The 22,158-nt window shown below is 39.9% G+C and overlaps 2 protein-coding genes across 7 annotated transcripts in view; one reads left to right on the top strand and one right to left on the bottom strand.

Annotated features, from left to right (window-relative positions):
- CPM (carboxypeptidase M) overlaps positions 1–9,141 on the top strand; it is a 32,627-nt gene extending 23,486 nt beyond the window's left edge. Inside the window, exons 4-9 of the mRNA XM_032687411.1 lie at positions 3,584–3,756; positions 5,185–5,369; positions 5,620–5,790; positions 6,610–6,762; positions 7,776–7,924; positions 8,603–9,141. Of these exons, the coding sequence (XP_032543302.1) occupies positions 3,584–3,756; positions 5,185–5,369; positions 5,620–5,790; positions 6,610–6,762; positions 7,776–7,924; positions 8,603–8,836 (1,065 nt within the window). The 3' untranslated portion in view covers positions 8,837–9,141. The remainder of the gene's footprint in view (positions 1–3,583; positions 3,757–5,184; positions 5,370–5,619; positions 5,791–6,609; positions 6,763–7,775; positions 7,925–8,602) is intronic.
- Positions 9,142–10,524: 1,383 nt separating this feature from the next.
- MDM2 (MDM2 proto-oncogene) overlaps positions 10,525–22,158 on the bottom strand; it is a 17,395-nt gene continuing 5,761 nt past the window's right edge. For 5 of the 6 annotated variants that reach the window (XM_032687407.1, XM_032687404.1, XM_032687406.1 and 2 more), the window contains 4 exons: positions 19,779–19,939; positions 18,629–18,784; positions 17,275–17,352; positions 10,525–15,863 (listed from right to left, as the gene is read on the bottom strand). In XM_032687407.1, coding sequence (XP_032543298.1) covers positions 15,294–15,863; positions 17,275–17,352; positions 18,629–18,784; positions 19,779–19,939 — 965 coding nt within the window. In that variant the 3' untranslated portion in view covers positions 10,525–15,293. The remainder of the gene's footprint in view (positions 15,864–17,274; positions 17,353–18,628; positions 18,785–19,778; positions 19,940–22,158) is intronic. The other variant, XM_032687408.1, reaches the window with a different exon arrangement.

Raw genomic sequence — 22,158 nt, 5'->3', positions numbered from 1 at the left:
ATCCACCCGTAGTCCCCTGGTCTATAGTAGGTCTCTATCATGTGGTAACAACAATGTTCTAAAACCAGGAGTGCTGCAGTAAAGTATTACAGTGCGGGTTCAATTGAAGCTAACCTTAATCTTCTAACTGGCTGCTTGAGTAAGCCCTCGGGTAGCTGAGCAGGGTGCTGACACAGCCATGCCAGAGGGGAGAGTCAGAAAGTTTAAGGAATACGTGTACAGAAACAGCAGTCACGCCCTTTTCTACAGTGTTGATCCGTGCCCTGACACACGCACACTTCTTTGTTCAAGAGTTCCCCTGAGGAACACTGATAGCCTTTCCTGCTGACTTTCTCCCTTTGGTGCACAGGAGGGAACTGTCAGCTGAAAGTGCACAGAGAAACTTAATGCCTAATTGCATCTCTAGAGCTGGGAGAAAGGGCTTTCCTTTGCTTTTCTCTCAGCCTTCATGTGAACTGCAGCAGAACAAAACACCGGGGCATCACCCTTGGGATACTGCAATTAAAACCAAATGTTCATTATGTCTTCTCAAAGCCCCAGAGCTTATAAATGCTGTTCCTGTTCTTCTCTCTATCTTTTTATGAGAATTGAGGCAGGTGAAGGTGTCTGTCCTTGACTTTACTGTCAGCAAACTACCTTCAGTGTATCCAGATCCATTATTTGAGGCTCTAAAACTAACTCATAAGTTATCCACAGGTACAGCTGACCTCTGTAATAACGGTAGAGACTGACTGAACAGCAGATGCTTTCCAGGGGCTTGATCAAAACTTGAGCTATAGGTTCCCAGAAACAAAGACTTTCCCTTTCCTTCAGACACCTCCAGATGTACTTTCTCAAGAAATGCAGGGTACTCTGGACCCAAATGTCTCTGTTGCCCCACCCAAACAGTGGTAATAAGTATATTTTTCCCTCAAGAGCAATGATAAAAGGACCAGTTCTCTTATGACAGAGATAATTTGAATTGTTTAATGTACTTGGGTACAAAAATAGTTATACAAGCATTCCTATAAAATAGAGTCAGTTTTTAAAATACTGTATACATAACTAACTCTGGGGCTAACTTTTAAGTGCAAAGAATGTCATCTGTGAAAAACTGGTCACCTTTCATTCTTTGTAAATATTGTCCTTTTCTATCACCTTCTTTTGTTACTTTTCTTTATCTTTTTTCCCCTTTCTTTTCCTGCTTCTCTACCCTTTCTTTTGGTCAGACGCTGAAGAGAAGTACAATAGGAGAAGAACCCTTTCCCAGTTTCTTGACAACAGTGCAGTCTTGTCTGTAGTTTAGCTGTCTCTGCGGTAGGGCCATTCTTGCTGATTCTGAGTCTGTTAGCTTTATCTCTCATGCCCAGGGCCATGATTTGGCTGGTTTCTCTCCCTTCCTTTCTTCACCCACCCCTATATTCTTCCCAAGATGTCTATCACCCAGTTCAAGAGCTGCCTGTGCAAGACAGGTTCTATTGCATCTTTTCGTGAATGTCAGAGAGTATATTTATCAAACTTGCAGAGCAGTCTGTTTTCACCTACTCAGGTGCTGCTTTGAAAGCTACTGGAAATTGAGGAAACTAGGTACCTTCCCCCCCTTTTTCAAAGCCCATTTTCTGTAGTGTCTATGAAAAGAACCACCTGGTTACTGGCATAGTATATGTGTTTAAGTTCCCCTAGCAAATTAGTTGACAGTGGCTTGCAGGAGACCAGCAACAGGGGTAAAACCTAAGAACAAATCTACTGGGGGGCAAGGTGGGAAGAGAAGGGCTCCTCCTTTTCCCCTGTGCAAACAGCATGGCAGAATTGCTTGAGTACCAATTCAGAGACCATGGCCGCCTTCAGGTGTGACACTTAAAATGGAGTGATCTGCAACTTAGCCGAGTCAGGTTTGGCTCTACCTTGTTTGTTTGTTTCTTCTGCAATAAACAGCAATTGGCATCTAACTGGCAAGACATGATTTGTTCCCAACCTGAACAGCAGCTACACCCAGTTCTCCTGCTCCATTATATATCCAGGCAGAGGTCCTGCTGGATGGTGTCTGTGTTCCCATTTCCCTTAACACCAAAAGCAGAATTTGCCACTTAAAATGCACCAATGTGAAAATTCAACAAGATAACGAGTGCAGCAAATAGCTGTGGAGAAATATTGCTTTCCCCCTGCTTGATTCTACCTACCTCTTACCTGAGATTAGCTCGACTGGTTAGAACATGTTGCTAATAAGCCAAGGTTGTGGGTTTGATCTCTGCAGGGGCCATTCACTTAAGAGTTGGACTCAATGATCCTTGCGGGTCCCTTCCAACTCAGAATGTTCTGTACAATATCTGTGAAAAAATTATTAATGTAATCTTAAAGCAAGGAGATGTGTATCTGCAACATGACTTCATCTGGTAATGCCACTCCATGTTCCTCACTTTGAAAAAAAGAATTCTTTGCAAATATTTCCACCTTAGTGGTGCAAGACTCATTCTAAAAGATACTGAGATGCTGTAGCTCTGAAATAGAGCCTGCAGTGATTTACTAAGCTTTGTTTTTGGAGATAAAGTAAAAATAAATTGTCTCTGGAGCACATCTAGTTGCACATCTTGGTTTATTCCCGTTCCGGGCAGGGCCTAGGAACCTTATAGTGCCCTTGAAGCATGGGTCACAGTGCTATGGAAAGTGCCCCTGGAAAGTATAGTCCAGTAAACACTGCAACAGTGGTTCCTGGGGTAGAATAGGATTGATTGTTCATAACTCTGGGTCTGGAACTTGCCACTATTTTACCTGAAATCTGATAAAGGGAGATGTCCTGTCACCTTTCACAACTTACACAAACTTATATGAACAAAAATATGTGTTTAGCTTTTTCTCTACCGCTGCCTTTCCTTGATTCAAAGTCTGCATCCAAATGTCCTTCCATGTCTTTTTCTAAGGTTTTATGTACACGTTTGGTTTCCCCAATGCATGTGTTCACGCCATTAAAATAAAGCAGTGTAGCACGGAATGTAACAGAAGTGTCTATGGGGCCTCTTTGATCCTGTATTAAAGTTGACTTTCCATAAAAGAGGATCAATAAGAAAAGGCCTGCTCTGCAATTATGGTAGGCTTCTCCTTTCTTTCTTTTGAACTATCACTGCCAAGTGGTGATGTACAGCACTGACACTCCTATACAGGACGCAGGGTTCCTTGGGCATCAGAACAGACCTGTGACTGTGGTGGGGCTGAGAAAACAGAGTGGGGTGTTCCCAAGCCCACATGATCTTTATCAGGCAGTTTTAGTTTTTGATAAGGCTGTGCCTTATCCATGCAGATTTAAGCAGTCTAGCTGATACAGTCAGTTTCCCATTATACAAAAAGCTCTGGTTGATCTGGGTTTAAAACCCTTGTGAAAACCCTCCAGTGATTCCTTTCATCTATGAAATTGCTTTAAATGTATTTAGGGGAGAGCATAAAACAAACCAGTGTTGATTAGAATGCTCTTGTATGCCTTGTATGTCTGTGTAATCCAGTAAGAAAAACCTGGAAGTGCGAGGTGGTGGGTCTTTTTTTTTTTATTTATTTTCTTCTTCTTTGTCTTCCATAGCAGACTTAAAATAAAGTCTTATGTTTTTTTATACAGACCGTTGGGAGAGAAATCCTGCTCCATTTGATAGACTTCCTGGTGACCAGCTATAGACATGACCCAGTTATTACCCGGTTACTCAATAATACCCGGATTCATATCATGCCAACAATGAATCCTGATGGATTTGAAGCTACAGAAGTGCCTGATTGTTATTACACACGAGGAAGGTAAAAGTGGCTTATGAGGGTGGGAGAGGCAAACGAAATGGGTGGGGAGCAATAATCGCATATAGCCAAGAGACTGAATCATACTTGGTGGAGAGGATAGTCTAGAAGATGTGTTAGGGCTAATTTTTTCCAGTGCTGTTCTGAAGAAGCGCTTTTACAACATGAAGTTTGTGAAGACTGAGTCAGACTGGTGTGTTTATATGTGGTGCAGCCAGAGAAAATCAGTCAGAATGGTGTAATGACCTCACCTTTTAGGCAGGAGACCCAGATTGTGAATACAAGCACAATTCCCTATTTTGTAGCACCTTTAGAGTGCTACAAGAAAAGAAGGAAAGCTCCACCCACAGGACTCTATTTTAGTTGGAGAACTTTGTAACCCTTCTTAATGAGACAGAGGTGTGTCTAAGCTTGTTGAGTGGACTTCTAGCAGTGTGTTTGAAGATCACGTTGAATGCAGATAAAGTAAGAGGGAGGAGTTGCACAGTGACAGCTGGCTATAATAGGTAATAGTTGTACCTATGGTAGCACTAATAGTAGTACTAGGAAAAAAAACTAACACAAAAGAAAATGCAACCAACTTAGCGTGCCATCCTACTTTTGCTTTCTTTAATGTAACCATTGCAGAGACCAAAAGGGAATGAAAAGCTTAACAAGCTAGAGTAGGGAAAGAGTGAGAGAATGGGAAGAAATGCCAAAGGGACAAAGTTGGAATGTGCAGAAAAAGCAAACTCATGAGTAGTTTAGGTAGTGTAAGTTCTTTGGGTGACCAGGCCATCTTCTTATCAGCAAAGAAGTTTATTTCTCAGCAAATAGATGGGACTTGTATGGAGGGGGGTATATTTTATCCCCTCACTGTCAAATAGAGTTTAACTAACGACTTTAAAAATTAACACAATTGACAGCAGATACTCTCTTTACTCCTGTACTGACCTGTCTGAGTGAAAAAGCAAGTAAGGTTTTGCACAGGCTGGACCCTCGGGTTCAGGGAGAAGAGAATACATTCTGTGTTTGACTCAAATTTTTCTCTCTGACTAGAGATATGGCAGTACAAGGGACACAGCCATTCAGTAGTTACCTTGGTCCTCTATGCAAGTGGGAAAAACACATACAGAAGGACAACGTCCTCCTGATCTGGCTCTGGTTTTTCTAATTCACATATATGTAGCTGTGTGCATGCTATATGCATGTTAAATATGCACTGTTTTCACTTGAGATACAACAGAAGAATTGTTTTATTGTGTCCTATGAAAATTCCAGTGCTGCTAGAAATCAAACTGAAATCCATCATCTTAATGCTTCAGAAATAAGAATGGTCATCTTGTTTGTTTCCTGAGGACACTACCATGCCACAGATCTGGAGTACTTGACAGGCTGGTGATGTGGAAGTGTCCATAGGCAAAACAGTAATGTGGATGTCTTCTCTCTAAGGTACAACAAGAATGGAGAAGATCTGAACAGAAATTTTCCTGATGCCTTTGAAAATAACAACGCTAGCATTCAGCCAGAGACTCAAGCAGTAATGAACTGGATAAAAAATGAAACGTTTGTTCTTTCAGCAAACTTGCATGGGGGTGCCCTGGTTGCCAGTTACACCTTTGATAATGGTAACTCAGGTAAGCTAATAACAAATTCTCTTCTTCACAGCTGATTTGGTTTAGGAACATTAGTTGTACCAAAGCAAAATTTATAAGGATTCCTGCAAGGTTATTCTAGCTCTTGAGCTGGGATGGGCAGAATTTGATAAACCCCATAAAAATTCACTGCCTAATGTAGCTATTTGGGAGACGTTTATCCTGTGTGTAAGCCAGCACTGTATGCTTTATCAGTAATGAGAGTTAAACAATTGTTGTCTTCATTCTGTAGTTACTGGCTCTTCGAAAGGCTATAGCAGATCTCCAGATGATGATGTCTTTATTCACCTGGCAAAAACCTATTCTTCCAACCATGCCAGCATGTACAAAGGGACTGGCTGTGACAAGAGACAAACCTTTCCAGAAGGCATTACCAATGGATACTCTTGGTACCAGTTGGAAGGTAAGAATCTCAGTGATATTTTATTCAGCTGCTTCTGATATGATGTCTCACTTTCTCCTGCCATCTTTGATGATGAAAGGACAGTGATTTTACCCAGAGTAGAGGGCTGATGAGGGGAGTAAACCAACTCATTTCATGCAGATTCTCTGAGCAGGACCTGGGTGTTTGCAGACTCTCCCAGCTAGCAATTACAAGTGAATGAGGCAGTCACTGCTGTTTGGCTGCCTCTGTGCTCTTGCTTAAGGCCTGCAATAGCTATATAGATTATACACACGTGCACACACTCCTTGGCACTAAGATCTTGTCCTTTGAGAAAGAAAACCAATCTTCTGTTCATATATCATCCTTTTTAATTGTTTGATCACTGAAATAAATGTTTTCATTACTGTTTATGTGTAGCCAAATAGAATATGGGCCCTGTGTGCTGTGGCATTGTGTATTGCTTTCACTATCTGAATTCAAAGACATATAAAAGGCTCTTGAAATGGCTTTGGCAAACTGATGAATTTATCTGCCACAATTTAGTTGGAAATGCTTGAATGAATTTCAGTCAAAGATCCACCCTTTCTCAGCCAGAATCGTCATCATTCCCAAAATGCCACTGTGCTTTAGAAAACACCACTCTATGTGTAACTAGAGTAATAAAGTCTGTTTTCTGCAGGAGGCAGTAAATACAAGTGTGGCATTGAGGAATAATTTATCTGATTTACTTTTTTTACTGGTAGGATGCAAGAATTGACATTTTAACTCTTCTATTTGTCTTTTACTTGGAACTTAGTGCTTCTTTGTAGCTGAACACTCTCTTATTTCACTTTTAAGGTGGAATGCAAGATTACAACTACGTCTGGGGACAATGTTTTGAAATTACATTGGAGCTGTCATGCTGTAAATATCCTCCAGCAGACCAGCTGGAAAAGTTCTGGAGAGACAACAAAGTTGCTCTGATTGAATATATAAAACAAGTACACCTAGGTGGGTATGTGAATGGGGATGGGAGGTGAAGCTGAGGCCGGGTTAGTGGGAACTCTTCAGCAGCCTGGGTCAGTGTCACAGCTCACAGCTCCGAGCTCTGGTGTGAACATGGGAGCTTCTGAACATGAAGTGCTACAAGGCCAGGGATGGAGGAGAACTCAGGCCTGTCAGGTGAGGGGCAATGGGTGCTACTACAGTAGTGCAAGGGGCTTAAAATGTGCTGGGGCAGGAGCAAGGGACAGGCCCCAGGCGCTGGCTGACCATACATCCCCTCACAGACTCTGCTTTCCTGAGCAGCCTTGGGTCAGTCATTTATTTCAGAGGTGTATGTGTGCCTGTGCACAAGTTTTGTGGGTCTTTTGCTACTTGGATTTTGTATTTTTAAAACACTTTTCTGGGTGTGACCTGACTTCACAGTTGGAAGAGAGCTGCTGCTTAGTGAAGCAGTGCTGCTTTATAATCAGTTGAAGGGCTTGCACAAATCTGTTGCTTATCTTGCATTTTATTGCCCAAAATATTTGTTTTATCTCTGCCTAATGCCAGTGCTGCCTTAAAGATGGTGTGTAAGAATTAAGGGAAAGTACTTCATAATCAGACATTGTTGCTATTCTGCCTTTGGGAAGTACTAGAGAACAGGCTGACTTATTTTAAATTACAAAAAGAGAAGGGAGGGATGTGTGCAAAAAAATGCCAAAGCAGTACTGAAGATTTAAGCCCTTCAGTAAAATACACATACAATAAGTGTATATGATGCCTTCAGCAAATGAGATTTAGGAGATTATATTGCTGCTTTCTAACTGAATGTGAGGGTAAACTATTAAGAACAACAACCAGGGATATTCTGTTTTAATTCCTTTCAGTGACACAGAAGTGACTACTGATATTATTAGATGTGTTCAAACTCAGTGAAACAGCCTTTGAGTGCACCCAGCAAGAGAACAGTCTGACTTTCTTGGAGGAGGCAGCTCACTACAGTTACAGGTCGTGATCTCTCTCCTCTCTCTTTTTCATAGGTGTCAAGGGTCAAGTTACTGATAAGAATGGGAATCCTATTCCCGATGCCATCGTGGAAGCCAAAGGAAGGCCTCATATCTGCCCCTACAGAACAAATGAACAAGGGGAGTACTATCTTCTCCTTTTGCCTGGGACATATGTGATCAATGTAAGTGTGCAGCCTTACTAAATTATTGTTTCTAATTGCCTTGAATTCCTGAGCACAGTGAGAAGGCATCCTTAGACATGAGTGAGCTGAACTGCTCGAGTCACATATAGGAGCTGTAAAGACCCTTTAGCAGATTTAAAAGAAAATAGTACCTTTAAATGTGAGTCACCAGAAAGGAAATTTTTTGATATAGTAACATCTCAAATCCTCAATGTCCGGAGATAAGCACCCATCTGACCTTGATGGTGGAGACAGTGGGGTTGAGCGTCTGGAGCACAGCAACTTGAGCTTGAGGTGTTTGAAACAAACCACAGAGCTCTCAGGGTGAGGAGGTGGATCAGGGCAGCACCAGGCTGACACCACCACTGGTGACAGTTATTTCCTTGTGTCAAAATGGTTTCTCTGCAGAAGTGTTAGAGAACATCCATGCAATGTAGGCTCTGCCTGCTGTCAGCTGAGGGCTTACAACTTGAGCATTACTGCAGGATGCCCTCTCCTGTACAAAAAGTCTTATTGCTATAACGTGGAAACTTTACCCTTTTTTCATCCCATGTTTCCAAACGTGTATTTAGAACATTTTTTCTTGTACATTTAAAGTGTACATTAGACTCTGGTTGTTTCACAGCTGAACTCAGATGTTTCAAAACCAAATAAGAACACTTTTGTGTTTGCTCCTAGGCTACTGTACCAGGATTTAAATCGATGCTGAAGACAGTGGAAATACCTGACAACACTGGTAACTTCAGTGCTTTAAAACAGGACTTCTCTTTCTCAGAGGTCTCTATCAGACCAAGAGTTGCTTCATGTCCCAAAATTCCACTGTACCAGGAGCTCACACGGGCTTCAGCTGCAGTAAAACCAACCCTACATGTCTTGATTTTAATGACTGCTCTGCTTGTAATTTTAAAATAAAGTCAGGAATGAGATGTTATGGCCAGGCAAAATCCACCTGCACAAATGTGGCTTTGTATATGCAAAAGAATGTCTGTTTTTATAAACCAAATTCTCGGATTCACAATCATGTTCACTGTATTTTGTAAAATACTGGGTTGACAATCAAATGTTTGACTATATTTTTAATTGTAATAGACTATCATATTTTTCTATGTAAGTATTTTACTCTGAAGAAATTTTGTACAGCCGATGGAGATAACTGTAGAATTTCAACACAGAAAGTACAAACACATTCTCAAGACTTTGCCTGAATTCAAAAAAAAGTTGAGGATTGTACTGCAAATGTTTTATGCAAGCTCAGGTTCCTCTCTGAACCAACAGCTAAGGTGCCACACAACTGTAAGTGATCAGATCAATCCTATTTTCTCATAATAAAGCCATTGCTATAAAAGAGGAATGGCATTTTAAAATATGCTTTTTCTTACCTGGACAGATGAGACTGCTTAGGGCTCAAATGAGGTAGGACCAGTAACACAGACAGGTTTTAAGACAAAAAGATGGAAATGAAGTGTAAGTATGTGCTGAAGGGCCACGCTCCTGGAAACTGGATTATAATCTGCACCATCAGGGAAAAGGGAGGAATTTGTGTCTCTGAAAACAGCGTTCTCCTACAGCAGAGCTGCTGAAAACAATGTGGAAACAGTCACTGACAGCTTTATACCTTGTCCATTTTTAACTGAATTTGGTGTGGAACAATCACAGACAATTCAGATTCTTTGAATAGCTTTAGCAGCGGCTTTATATTGCTTAAGTAGTTTCAGAGCCCTGCTACTACACATGCCAGGAGCTGGCAGGCATACTCAGCAAGGCACAAACCAGATCCAGTTACAAAGGCTGGTTTCAGCACTCCCCTGGCTGGGCTGAGATGTTGCAGGCAGGATTAGCAGATTCCTTTTGCCTGGCCAGTTGTGAATCATCCTCTGGGCCCTTTGAAGCTGTCCAATAAACACAAAATTTATCAAGAAAAGCCAGTTAGTACCATCTCCTGTGTTTATTTTAAAACTTTATCTGCCAGTAATTTTCTTACGCAATTTCAAAAGCAAAGCAGAAGAGATTATCTTTGGAAACATCAATCTTTTCCTGTATACAGTAAATAAAAAATGCAGGAATGCAGTTAATCCTTTTTAAATCTTTCCTGAGGCACTGCTGTCTGTCACACCAGGACCCACCAGCTGGGCTGTGGAGCTTGGGCATCAGCCACTTACCTGTCTGCCAGCCAGCTGCATTCAGTGTGTGAATGCACTTCAGAACATGAAACAGCATTGCTTATTGGGAATGAGGGCTGCATGTGCAAGATACTGTTTTTTAAATGTCTTCATCATATCCATTTCAGTTTTCTATGTTTTGTCACTCTCTGATCTGCTGTGGGTTGTTTATCGGTCAGAGACGTGATTAATGATCCACTAAGTCCCACCACTGATAGTTGTTTCTGATCCTGTCACTTATAGCAGAAAGAACTAGAGATGCCTTGAGTGTAAAACCCCCAAAACCCAAGAAATCTGAGAGAAGTCAACAGTTCAGCAGGTGAGTGAGGGCAGAAAGAGTCTCCATGCTGGCTTACAGGGACAAGAATCGGTATGAAAACCAAGTACCAGAACTTCCAGCAATCAAGTCATTGACATGAAAAAAAAAAAGAGCACCAAAGAGTCTATAAAGAAATCTTTATTTAAAGCTTTTAAATGGAACGCAGTACTCAGTTTCCCTAGAAAAGGAACAACTGAAAACCAAAAGATAAATGCAACACACATGAAAGTTTTCATAAAGGGATCTATGCACTGTGCGAGTGGATACTTGTATTTTAATGGTTACTGACTGTGGTTGTATGTGCACTGGGTAGCCAGAAGGTACACACCATTACAAGCTCTTGAAAGCGTGTTCATCTAGCAGTAGTGGCAAAATTGCATAGTTATTTCAATTCACTATGAACTACTCTGTTTAATAGTCATTCCAGCTATGTGTAGTCAGACAACAAAGACTCTGGTTTTAGAAAAGCTATTGGTATTTTAGATGTTAAGTAATCATCATGTAGACAGCCAATAATTTGGCTCACAGCCAAGAACTGTCCTTTAAAATCAGGCCGTTAAGCTAAAGCAACATTTACTCAAAAGGTGAGACACCACCTTTTTAAGAATCACTGACAAATTTGACATGTAGAATATAGATACAGATACACTAGAGAGGCATTCACTTGAAGCTTTCAGTGCATCTGTGCTAAAAATAAAAAAAAGCACACACTTTAGTTAAAAGCAACATTTTTTCACGTTCACTAAGTGCAAGTTTTTAAAAGAAACCTTAAGCCTCAGTTTTGTTTTGCTTGTGCAACCTTTAAACAACAAGTAACTCAAGATAAGCCTTTGACTCAGGTATGGAGTGCCACACTGTTAGAACAGATGTAATGCTTTTCACCAATTAACAGTTTGAAGCACTTTTACCCTTTCTAAATCAACCTGCTGATGGGAGTGGCACAGCACAGCATGGCACACGTGGCACACATTTCTGCCATGTGCTCCTTAGGAACACTAACACAAGACTCAAGGGGTGCTGCTCAACAAAGAGCATCACCTTGCAGTGTGAATGTTCAATACAATCACCCACCCAGCTACTTCGGTTTCAGCCTTAAGTACCTCACTTTGCACTTCACTTCCTTGGGTCAAGAGGTGAATTTCAATACTAATAAATAAGTACATACAATAAGTAGGTTTATCGTACTTTATAAAAAAGAATAAATGAGAGTTCTTGCACCATTTATACTTTACTGTTGTCTATCTGAAGGAAGATAGACAATGGGGAAGAAGGAAGAGATTAAGACAATTACTGAAAATTGTGTAGTTGCATCCTGTCAGCATCTGGCCTTCCCTGCAACCTTCCTGGTCAAATGTCAAAACCCAAAAGCCATTACCACCCGTTGCAAATTAACCTTGAAATCTCTCATCGCTGTCCTGCATCTTCCAGACCATCACCCCTGATGTTACCAGCACCAGAAGCAGCCAGTCAGCTCCTTGGCTGTACTCAGGGATACAAAAGCATTCCAAAGGAAAACAAACACCACCAAAATATTCTCACTGTGCTCATGTTGCACCAGCTTCATCTCTAATAAATGTTCAAGTGCAACGCAGAAGTTGTTTTAAGGGACGGAAAAAAGGAAACAAAGTCATAAATCTTTCTATGCCCTTCTTAAATCTGAATATAATCCGAATATTTCTCTGTATTTTAATGCTACATTTCTTAAATATTTTTTCTTGTTATTTACTTAAGTAAGCATATTTATATGACTACACATATGCCAGTAGGCTAATTCAATAAATTAAAGCTCAAAACATTAACTGTGAGCACAAGAATATTTACAAATGGCAATAAATTAAAGATTAAAATGTGTGCGATATTAAATAAGGATCTCAAACACCAAGTAACAACAACTACCAACAACAACTTTTGTACCAAAATTTTACTGACTTTTGTGCCTCTGCCCAAGGCCAGCAATGTGCTTACAGGCCAGAATGAACAGGGTGGTTGCTGCTCGTGCCCAGGCGATGAGGGGGAGGCAGAGCCAAAGGCTCCAGCGCGGGGTCAGGGCCACAGCACTGGGGTCCGTGTGTCACGTACACAGCCCCTGGGCCCCAGGCAGCGCTTGCCTGCTCCGTCCCTGCTTGGAACTGGAACAGACACCAACACTCATCATTCCCCCATTTGTAAGGCATGCACCCAAACCAAGCAAATTCTAGTTGTACTAGAGGTCATTAAGAATAATATTAAGCCAGAAAAATCTAACTCGAAGCAAAAAGATTTGACACAGTGATTTGCAGACGCAGAAATCAAAATTCCACATTTCCTCACCATTGTATGGATTGGAGAGTACTTCCAGGGCTATTCTAAAATTTTAAAGCATAAAAGGGAAACTTCATTATGCTGTATGGTCTCAGTCTATCTTTTACCAAAACAGAAAGTGTTACTGGGAAATTGCTTTAGAAGAATAAACCTAAAGGTGAGTGATTGTGAACAGCAAGGATCACCACTCTGGCCATACCTCCCTTTCTGAGAGATGAAATATTTTTTTTAAGTATGGAGATCACTTAAGGAGATTGATTGTAATAGAATAACAAGAGCGGGATGGTACAACTGTCCCAGTAGGAACGGGGTAAGGGCAGCTGCTCCCCCTGCATGGCAGTTACACAGCCACGGTAGTGACTGCAGAGAAGGGATCACGCTGAAAAACCTTAGACGTGGGAGACAGTGTAATGGACAAAGCTTTTTATAGATGACGCTTTTTAAGTACAGTCCCCATGTTATTGAGCCTTCTGCATGTACATCTACAGTTTTCTCTCAGCTGCAGATCCCTGACCACAACAAGACCACTGTTTGGTCTCACCTGCAGATGCAATGAAGAGCCTCTGAAAGCCTCAATGCCGCTAAATAAATAAAATCAAAAATTAAGAAAAATTAATAGGAAGTGTAAATTAAGGAAGGTAGCCCTCTATTAGCATCCCTACTTGAAAAAATTAAATATCTACCCAAAGGCCTTCTCCATCTCAGGCTGAAGGATTATCAAATCCCATAAAACCCATGAAAGGTTTCTGCTGACAAAAAATCTTCCAAGAACTTCCAGATACCTGCTGTTGCTTTACAAATTGCAAGGGGCAACAAACTTGCAATTAAGAATTTGACAAAATGTATACACCCAGGGTTTGTATTTGTTTAGTTAAAATTAATTGCCAGAACTTCAGACACACCAGGATCTTTTAGTGGTATTTAAAAAAAACAAACAAACAGCTCAAATGTACAAACAAAATGTGACTGATCCCAATAATTCAGACTTTACCTATGAAGGTATTTCTCTGCAGGCAAGTCACAACCAAGGATTTACCAAGTCTCTCCTGTACATCTCCTTTTCCTAGGCACTTCAGGCATTACCTGGACGTAATGATAGTAGTAAAAATCTTTGTGCCAGCACACAGGCATCAGCAATTTTATACTGGTGGCGTTGGAAAGCTGTTGAACCTTGGCCTGCAGGATAGGAACACAATGCAATTTCTTCATATAGGCTACATCTCCATTCTTGGAACTCCCCTGACTGCTTATTTGCCATTCCCTGTTGGGCAGATGATTAGCAACTACCTGTAAAAATAAAAGGTGCTAAAATCATACAGTTCCTCTTGTAATCTAGTTTTCCAAAGGGATAAATATCACTCACTGGTACAGAAACTCTCCATGTGAAATACAGCCGACTGATTTTTACCGTATCCCACAGGAAGATACCAGAGCTTACACACGCTCCAGAGAACTATCTTGAACACCCCTCAGAACCCAGTCAGTCAGCAGACCCCTTGAGAACAGAACTGGTAAGTTTCACCAAGTTTTTGACAAAGGACAGTGAAGGGACAAGAACTAAAAGCAGTAAAGGACAGGTCCAGTGAGACCAATTTTGAGTTCACCAAACACCCCACAATGGATTTTCAGAATTCTTGTGATACAGAAAAGAACAGTTTGACTTGGAAAGACTACCAAATTTAAAGAATGTCTACGTGAACTAGAACTGCACAGCTTATTTGTTTCTGCAGATGAAGATGGAATTTTTTTCTATTTTTATTCCAGTCAATGTTCTGCTGAAGTCAAAAACAACTGCAGAAAATTATTCCCCTAATATTGACTGATGAGACTCCTCCTTCATTTATCTTGCCTGTTCAAGTCTTCTCTCATGCTGCTAAATTAATAATAATAAGCATACTCGGGATAGTACAGACCTCCAAACTCACAAAGCATTGAAAATGTCAGTTTCTTAAGACATTTGAGAGAACTGTATGACTGAACTTGGAACAATGACTTCTTAGGGGGACACACAGCCCTGAAGTTTACAATGCACACTATAAAAATAAAAGACATACAATACCCTTCTCTTTTTCCAAAGCCTTAAATTATTTTCTATCACATTTTTCTCCACTTCCTGGTAAGATCTCCCAGAGGAATTTAAGACAAGACTATTTATTTTATTGACTTATTCAGTATGGTCTGATTGAGCCTGGTGTCTTCACCAGGCAACAAATACTGAAACCTGGAGAATCTTCTACCTTCTTAAGACGAGGAACTCACATAAGTGAATGCTTCAACATGTGTCTCCTCTCACAATCATTGAACTGAGGTTTTTAATATGCGTATTTAATCCAGTAAAAGAAACGTCACTAACTTGCATGGAACATCAAACACCTGGAGAGGGAGGTGATTTACAGGACTTGGTTATTTCTACTGACAAGGACTGAAAATCTCCAAGTTGATTTATGACTACTGGGCAAACCTCTGAACAACACCAGTGCATTTATGTCAGCAATTATTTTTCATACCAAATGTAAAGAGACCCAAAATACTAATTTTCCAATAAGCATACAAAAATAGTTTCTCTTGCAGCTTTCCAGTCAACAACCACCTAACTAAAATAAGTTAGTACAATCATTTGTATGGGTTGCCTGCACACTGGGCAGGGTTTGTTCCTCTTCTTAAGCTTTTTTGCACATGTGAAACATGACATGAGGTGTCCCGTTTTGCCGTGTACTATGCAGCCATTTTTAGGTCTGCTCTGACATATGACACAGGGCTCTATGCTGGTAACAGGCAGACTGGATTCCAGGCTTTCCTCTTTGTCTTGCATTTCTCTCTTCTCAGGTTCCTTATAGTCCTCCTGACTGCTACAGAACATGCTGCTTGATGTTGATGGCTGGGAATAATCTTCACTTTCCTGGGACTCGGAAATTTGTACTGCTTTCTCCTCATTCTCATCCACAACTGGTTCTTTATCTTCAGTCATTTTTGTTTTCTTGCAGTCAGGAACATCAAAACCTTCTTCAGACTCTGCAGGGAAGGAACCTTCTGATTTGCTCTTTTCCAATTTCTCACTCTTTTCATCCGGAAGCCAATCCTCGCGTAGGGCCCAGCATCTGTGGCAATGTCGTGGAAGCGGAGGATTCATTTCGCTACATTCAGGACACTTCCAATAATCCTTTAGTGAATTAAAGGTTGGAACAGCTTAAGCTACTTGGAACACTTACAACTGAAGTATTCAGAGATTGTAAACAATTTACTACTGTCAAAATAATAATTATGTTGAGCTATTGACTTGTTTATAATTTTAAAATGCCATTCAGTGTTTGGCCCCATTTTACAGTTCTAGACTACAATAGTTCTTATTTTAAAACAACTCTGATTTTCTTTCTTTTTGCAGTAGGTTTGTGACTAGAACAATAACTATTTATTATTTCTTATACAAAACTGCAGAAGCCAGACCACAAAAATCTTCAGAGAACCTCACAAAAAACTTCTAATAAAATGGTCACCGTTCCTCTTCTTTTTGAGAATGGACTTCTGAAATGGGAACTACTCAGGACTGAAGGGACCTTTCACCTGTAGGATGCTAAGCTGCTGGTGTGCAAAATGGCCAGGTGAGGGCACTCTGACACAGAGGTACAAGAGAAAACACCAGCCAATTAAAAAGAACGTGAAAAAAGTGGGGAAAAAAAAATCTTGCATCAGCATCTCAGCGGATACTCCATAGGCTACACTGAAAATAAGCCACTATATCTTGTTAAAAATACATTTAATTCTTAGAAGTAATGCAAGCCTAGGGGGAATCAAAACATAAAAACCACCCAAAAATTATTTAGATGAGTCCTGAATAACATCAGTAACATCAAAAGCTTAAAAGACCTATTCTAAATCCTAAAAATAACATACAGGCCTCTTTTACCACACACAAGTATTGCTATGTTTTCAGAAGGTGTCCAGCCCTGTCTTTCACAAACAGAATAATGCCCCTCAGTCCTACAGACCAAGGGACTGGAACACTTCAGACACTTCTGGAAAACAACTTTATTTAAGGTTCAACTGTGAAAAGCAAATATAAATGAGGTACCCTGCATTTTATTTCTACTGTGTGCTTCAAGACCCTAAATTCTTCCCAAACTTCAAAAACGGTCTCACAGAATTTAGAAAAAGTCTCTCTTAATTTTATATTACTGTTCTGAAAAAAGGTTTGCCTTCACATCTGTATGTCAGAGATACCTTCATTCAGGATGAACAATAAAACTAGGTATTCTGATTTATAGGAGAAGTTTTTAAATGTACACGACCAAGATTTTTTCATTTTGTGCAGAAAGTCAGATTTAGGCTTCAAATACTTTCCTTTGGAAATTATTTCCTTTAGGAAGCTTACTAGTTATAAAAAAAATCAAGGTTAATAATTACATGTTCAATAATTAAAATATTGTATTGGAACCTTCAAGCATATAAGAAAAAGTCAATTTGATTCTTAAAAAAAAATTCACTGGTAGCAATAGAATTCATCTATACTTCTTGATCTCTATTCTGTCAGTTCACTCAATTTATGATGTTTTACTTGAAAAGTTTTTACTCACAGCTAGAGAAATCTCTGGATCTTCATCAAATGAATCACCATCACTATCTTCATCCTGGTAAATAGTCAGCTGATAAACCTGGTTTAAATGGGAAAAAAAATTGATGTAACTGTTTTCTGGCATTCAATTAAAAACCCAAAATATTTTTAACCTTATAGATTTTCAGACAGGGAGCTACTGGAGAGTCTCCAGTGATGGGCCACTAAGATTATTAAACATATTAGAGGAGCTCCAGAGGAGCCTGGAGAAGGCTCAGGGCAGGTGGTGTCTTATCAATGTATATAAATAGCTGAAAGGAGGGTATAAGAAGAGGGAGACAAGGCTCTTTTCAGTGGTGGCCAGTGACAGGAATAGAGGCAACTGGCACAAATTAAAACACAGGAGGTTTCCTCTGAATGTCAGCAGACACTTTTTACTTGTGAGTGACCGAGCACTGGCACAGTTGCCCTGATCATCTCTGAACAACTCTATCCTTGGAGATATTCAAAACACATCCGGACATGCACCTGGGCAATCAGCTCTGCCTTAGCCAGGGCTGGGGGATAAGATGATCTTCAGAGGCCCCTTCCAACCTCAGTCATTCTGCAATTGTCAAAACTACTGCTGGGAGCAGCGGCACACCCCAATCCTTTCTTTCTCCAAATTACTGTCTTATCTCAAGGTGCAGCTCTGCAGCACTACACTACAAGTCGATGTACATCAGTACAGTTGGTCCATTCAGCCTCTCAAGTACCACAGTCATGTATGTATGTCCCTGGTGAATTCTGCCTCTGGTACTTACCCAATCTTGCCATGGCCGATTAACGTCTCTAAAGTAACAGAAAACTAACCCAGAAAAAAAACTCCACATAAATTCTCACTTAATTCCTGACGTTCCATATATCTAGATCTCTTGAAAATTATGGTAATCACAGTTTTACTGTCTTCTTGCCTACTAATAAAAATTTCTAAAACTGTGGCTCAGCATCAATATGAAACATTTGTACTCATAGATGCAAATGACTTGGAAGCATCCCTTTGCAAAGAGTTACTAGGTAAGTTTTCATTCAATATCAAGTAATGTCAAAGGTCAACACATACTTCTATAACTAAAAATACAGAAAGACTCAAGTATGCATGCTGCCTTTGACTCCAACAGCTAGTGAGTGAAGTTAAACACACAGACTTTTCCTACATAGCCTGTTTCAGAGCCTGCAGAAAGTCTCAGCACCGTCTCAGTTACTTCCTGGTGCATGTATAATGGTGACCCAACTGCACTGACATGTAGTTTGATTTAACGAACAACCGGGTACAAATTTTCCCTCTCACCAACCCCCCAAGGTCAAAAAACCCCCCAAGTAAAATAAATATGTACCTCATCATCTTCATCTGTGAGCTCCTGCCCTTCTTCATTATGGCTATAATCTTCTGAATAAATGGACTCAACTTCAAACTCTACACTGAACTGGTCTGAAACAGAACTGTGGTCAAACCAATCAGAGTTTTCGCTTAATGAACTAGCATCGAGATCCTGGAAGAAAAGAGAAAGTACATATTTAACCACACCGGTCCGTATACATAACCAGTACTGTTAAAGCAGCTCTTAAGATAAAACTGTGCTACTCAGTCTAGTTAGCTATGGAAGAAATAAGACCAGCGGCTGTTAGACAGTACATCTTCTATGAGATAAATTATAGATAGGTAAAAATAAAGCTAGATCTGAAAGCCTTTTGTTGACTCTGTAATAAGAGGCTGCAGTCAGCCTATAGCCAGCTTGAAGACTGCAGTTACTGTTTCACATAGGCTCTCCTAAAAAGTGAAAGAACAGATACAGGAAGATGCTGTCTTTTGGCTGCATGTCATTAAATTCTCTGTTCTCATCAACTCTGCTAATCTTTTAATTTGAGACTGTGGCTAAACAGTCTTCCTATAAAATAGGAAGACTGAAGATACGGTATTAGTTCTGTCAATTCAGAATACAGTATGTGACCAGGAATACTGTTAGTTTAGCTCTTCACAACTTAATCTCATCACAGGTAACTTGCCTTGGTGTTTGTTGAAAACAACAATATGAAACAGCAGAGGCTTGAAAAATGAATAGAGTGCATCATCAGCATACATACTACTGAGTACAGTTACCCAGGCTGTACCAGAACTACCAACTAATTCTGAATTATGGAACATCTGTGACTGCTTTTCTTCTCTTAGCACTGCATTCTAAGAAACACTTACTTTAAAACACAAAATATATCTGACAGTTTTTTCAATGCTGTGCCAAGCAGTAAGGGTCTTGGTTTTAAAGAAAACTTAAAGTTGCTATTTAAAAAAATTTCCCTTCAGCTTCGTCAGCAGATCTATGAAAGACCCCACCCACACACTTCTTTCATCCTCTTTTCCTTCCTCTCACACCACTGAGGCACTGCTGCTTTTAATTAAGATCATGATGTTTTCAGATGCATATTTGCACTTGTGGCATCTGCAAAATTTGTACCATTAAGATATTTTATATTTATACTTTGACTTACGGGAATGGAAAGAGAATCTGTTGAATCACTGCTATTGCTTCTTTCATGGCAGAGACCACTGACTACACACCATGAGAGACTTTCATCAAACGTCAACGAAATGCTGTCTGACTTGTGTCGCTTTCTTCTGTCACTATGCAGATCATCTGAAGAATTTTCTTCTGGGCATATTCAAGAATTTTTATTACTCCAAAAACATCTATGCAATGTGCAGTTTTGAATATTCTTAACAGAAGTTTAAAATATAATTTACTTATAAAGAAATCTAATAAGATAACTCAGTATTATTTCTTGAGGAAAAAAGTAAGGACACCAAAACTTATTCAAAAAGACACAATAACACTGATAAACATGTAAAGTGTGAAACATTCCTGAAGCCAGTATTTCAGGGGCTGGGTTTCCCCACTTGTCCCATCAGTACAGCTTGAGAATAGCAGTATCCACATGCAGGAAATAAAATGATCACAAATTTGGAAGAATTTTTACTCCACACATGACACATTATACCCCTCCTAATTTTATGAAATAGATCTTAATTGTCCTTGCTCCCTCTACAGTCAGTAGACAGAAGGGCACTTTCAGAGAGCTGCTGAGTCCATCCCAGAATTTGTAGGGAGACAGAGCAACTAGCTCCCAGGTCACATGCATACAGAATTCCTTGTGCTAAGCAAGGTAAGTTCAGGTTCAAGTTTCAGACACCTGAACAAATTTACCAGTGATTAGTTCCACTATATGTAATTGTATTCACTCAACAAGATTTTTGCAACAAACTGTTATAACTTTCAACTCACACTAGCAAAAAAATCTTCAAGATATACTATGTAAAAATTGAACTCTGAGAGCATTGCTTTATGCTGTGCCTATTAAGTATGCTCGGTTTGAAGGCAAAAAGACAATGCTTTTTAAATACATCACATTTTGAAACAACCACCAGAAGCAGCATAAGGAGTTGGAGTGCAGCATTTTAGGAGCAGGTAAGTCAAAATTCAGTTCCACTGACTTTTAGAGTGTTTGGTAAGAAACAATTTTATTAAAAAAGGTACTGTAAAGTCAGTATATAAGTGCAGTGGAGTGAAACCCCCCCAAGATGCCTGAAAACTTGGTTTAACAGACCTCAGTATGAGCCTGCTGCCCCGCCACAGGTGCCTTTTGCACCCACCCTCTATTGCCCAGCCTCTCCCTTGCCTTGCAAAACACACTGTGACAATCCATGAGTCTTCAAGTCTTGAATCTTTCATTGTAAAAGAAAAGAGAACAAAACACTTGTACATACTTTGAGACTTCTCTTACTTTCCCTTGGTGCTTCTTGGCTCAGCCCCTCTCTTTTCTTTTTTCCGCCCTGAGAGCCCCACCAAACTTGGAGCCCCCAGGCCCAAGGGTTGCTCCTGTCCATCGTTGTCCTCATTTAGTTGCCATGGCTCCATGCCGTACTGATACTGTATCACCACAAGGTTTCTATACACTATATAAGGGGCTCCAAAGGAGCCGCTACTATCCCAATTTAACAAGAATAGTGGTTTAAAAGGAAGATTTCCTATAAATTAGAAAAAAAGTGTATATAAAAACACTATATTAAAAGAAGTTTTAAAGTTGTAACAAACTAATAAATGGATGCAAAGACAAGAGTTAATAAACAGACCTACAATAAGTAAGCACAACACAGCACCTCATGTGCTCTGGGTCATGCCTAAATATTACAGGTTGTGCTGTTTAACCGAGGCTTTCCATCCTTTCACTAGTTTTAGTTACAACATTAAAACGATCTTTTAATTTAGTGCAAACCGCTCAGCAACGCAGCACAGTTTTTGGACTGACTGACATAACAGTGGCCTACAAGGAACACAAAAAATACTACTCAAAAGCTGAGGAACTGAAAAAATGTTCCCAAGCAACTGAAGATGTTCTATGCAGCGACAGAAGGTTATCACTGCCCAGATAATTACTACCACCAAGTCATGAGGTAAGACAAGTGATGGAACAAACTAATGTAAGAAATTAGTATTTAAGTAGAACTGTAGAGAACACTTCCACTGAGAAACTTATTCAGGTTTATGCTGACTGGCTTGTTATTGCTAATTATAAAAAGAAACATTTCATATTTTGAAAATGTATTTACCAGTGATTATTGAATAACCACAGCAAAGACAAAAAGGAGGCAAATATGATGTTTAAGTCACCAGATGTTTTAATAAGTGCTTAATGAACAATCCTAACAATCCTAAACATATCCAAAGTCACTGTAACATGACACCGGAGCGATGTAAGGAATCGTGTTTTTATTCTGAGGCTGAACATTTTGTTTTAGATAAGCAGAGAAACATGAATACTATCTGTCAGCATCTTTCCAGTCATCAAGGCAACAGAATGTACTTTTCCCCTT

Source organism: Chiroxiphia lanceolata, chromosome 5 (genome assembly GCF_009829145.1).
Source record: "Chiroxiphia lanceolata isolate bChiLan1 chromosome 5, bChiLan1.pri, whole genome shotgun sequence".
NCBI classification, from domain to species: domain Eukaryota; kingdom Metazoa; phylum Chordata; class Aves; order Passeriformes; family Pipridae; genus Chiroxiphia; species Chiroxiphia lanceolata.
This window is presented reverse-complemented; position numbering and strand designations above follow the sequence as displayed.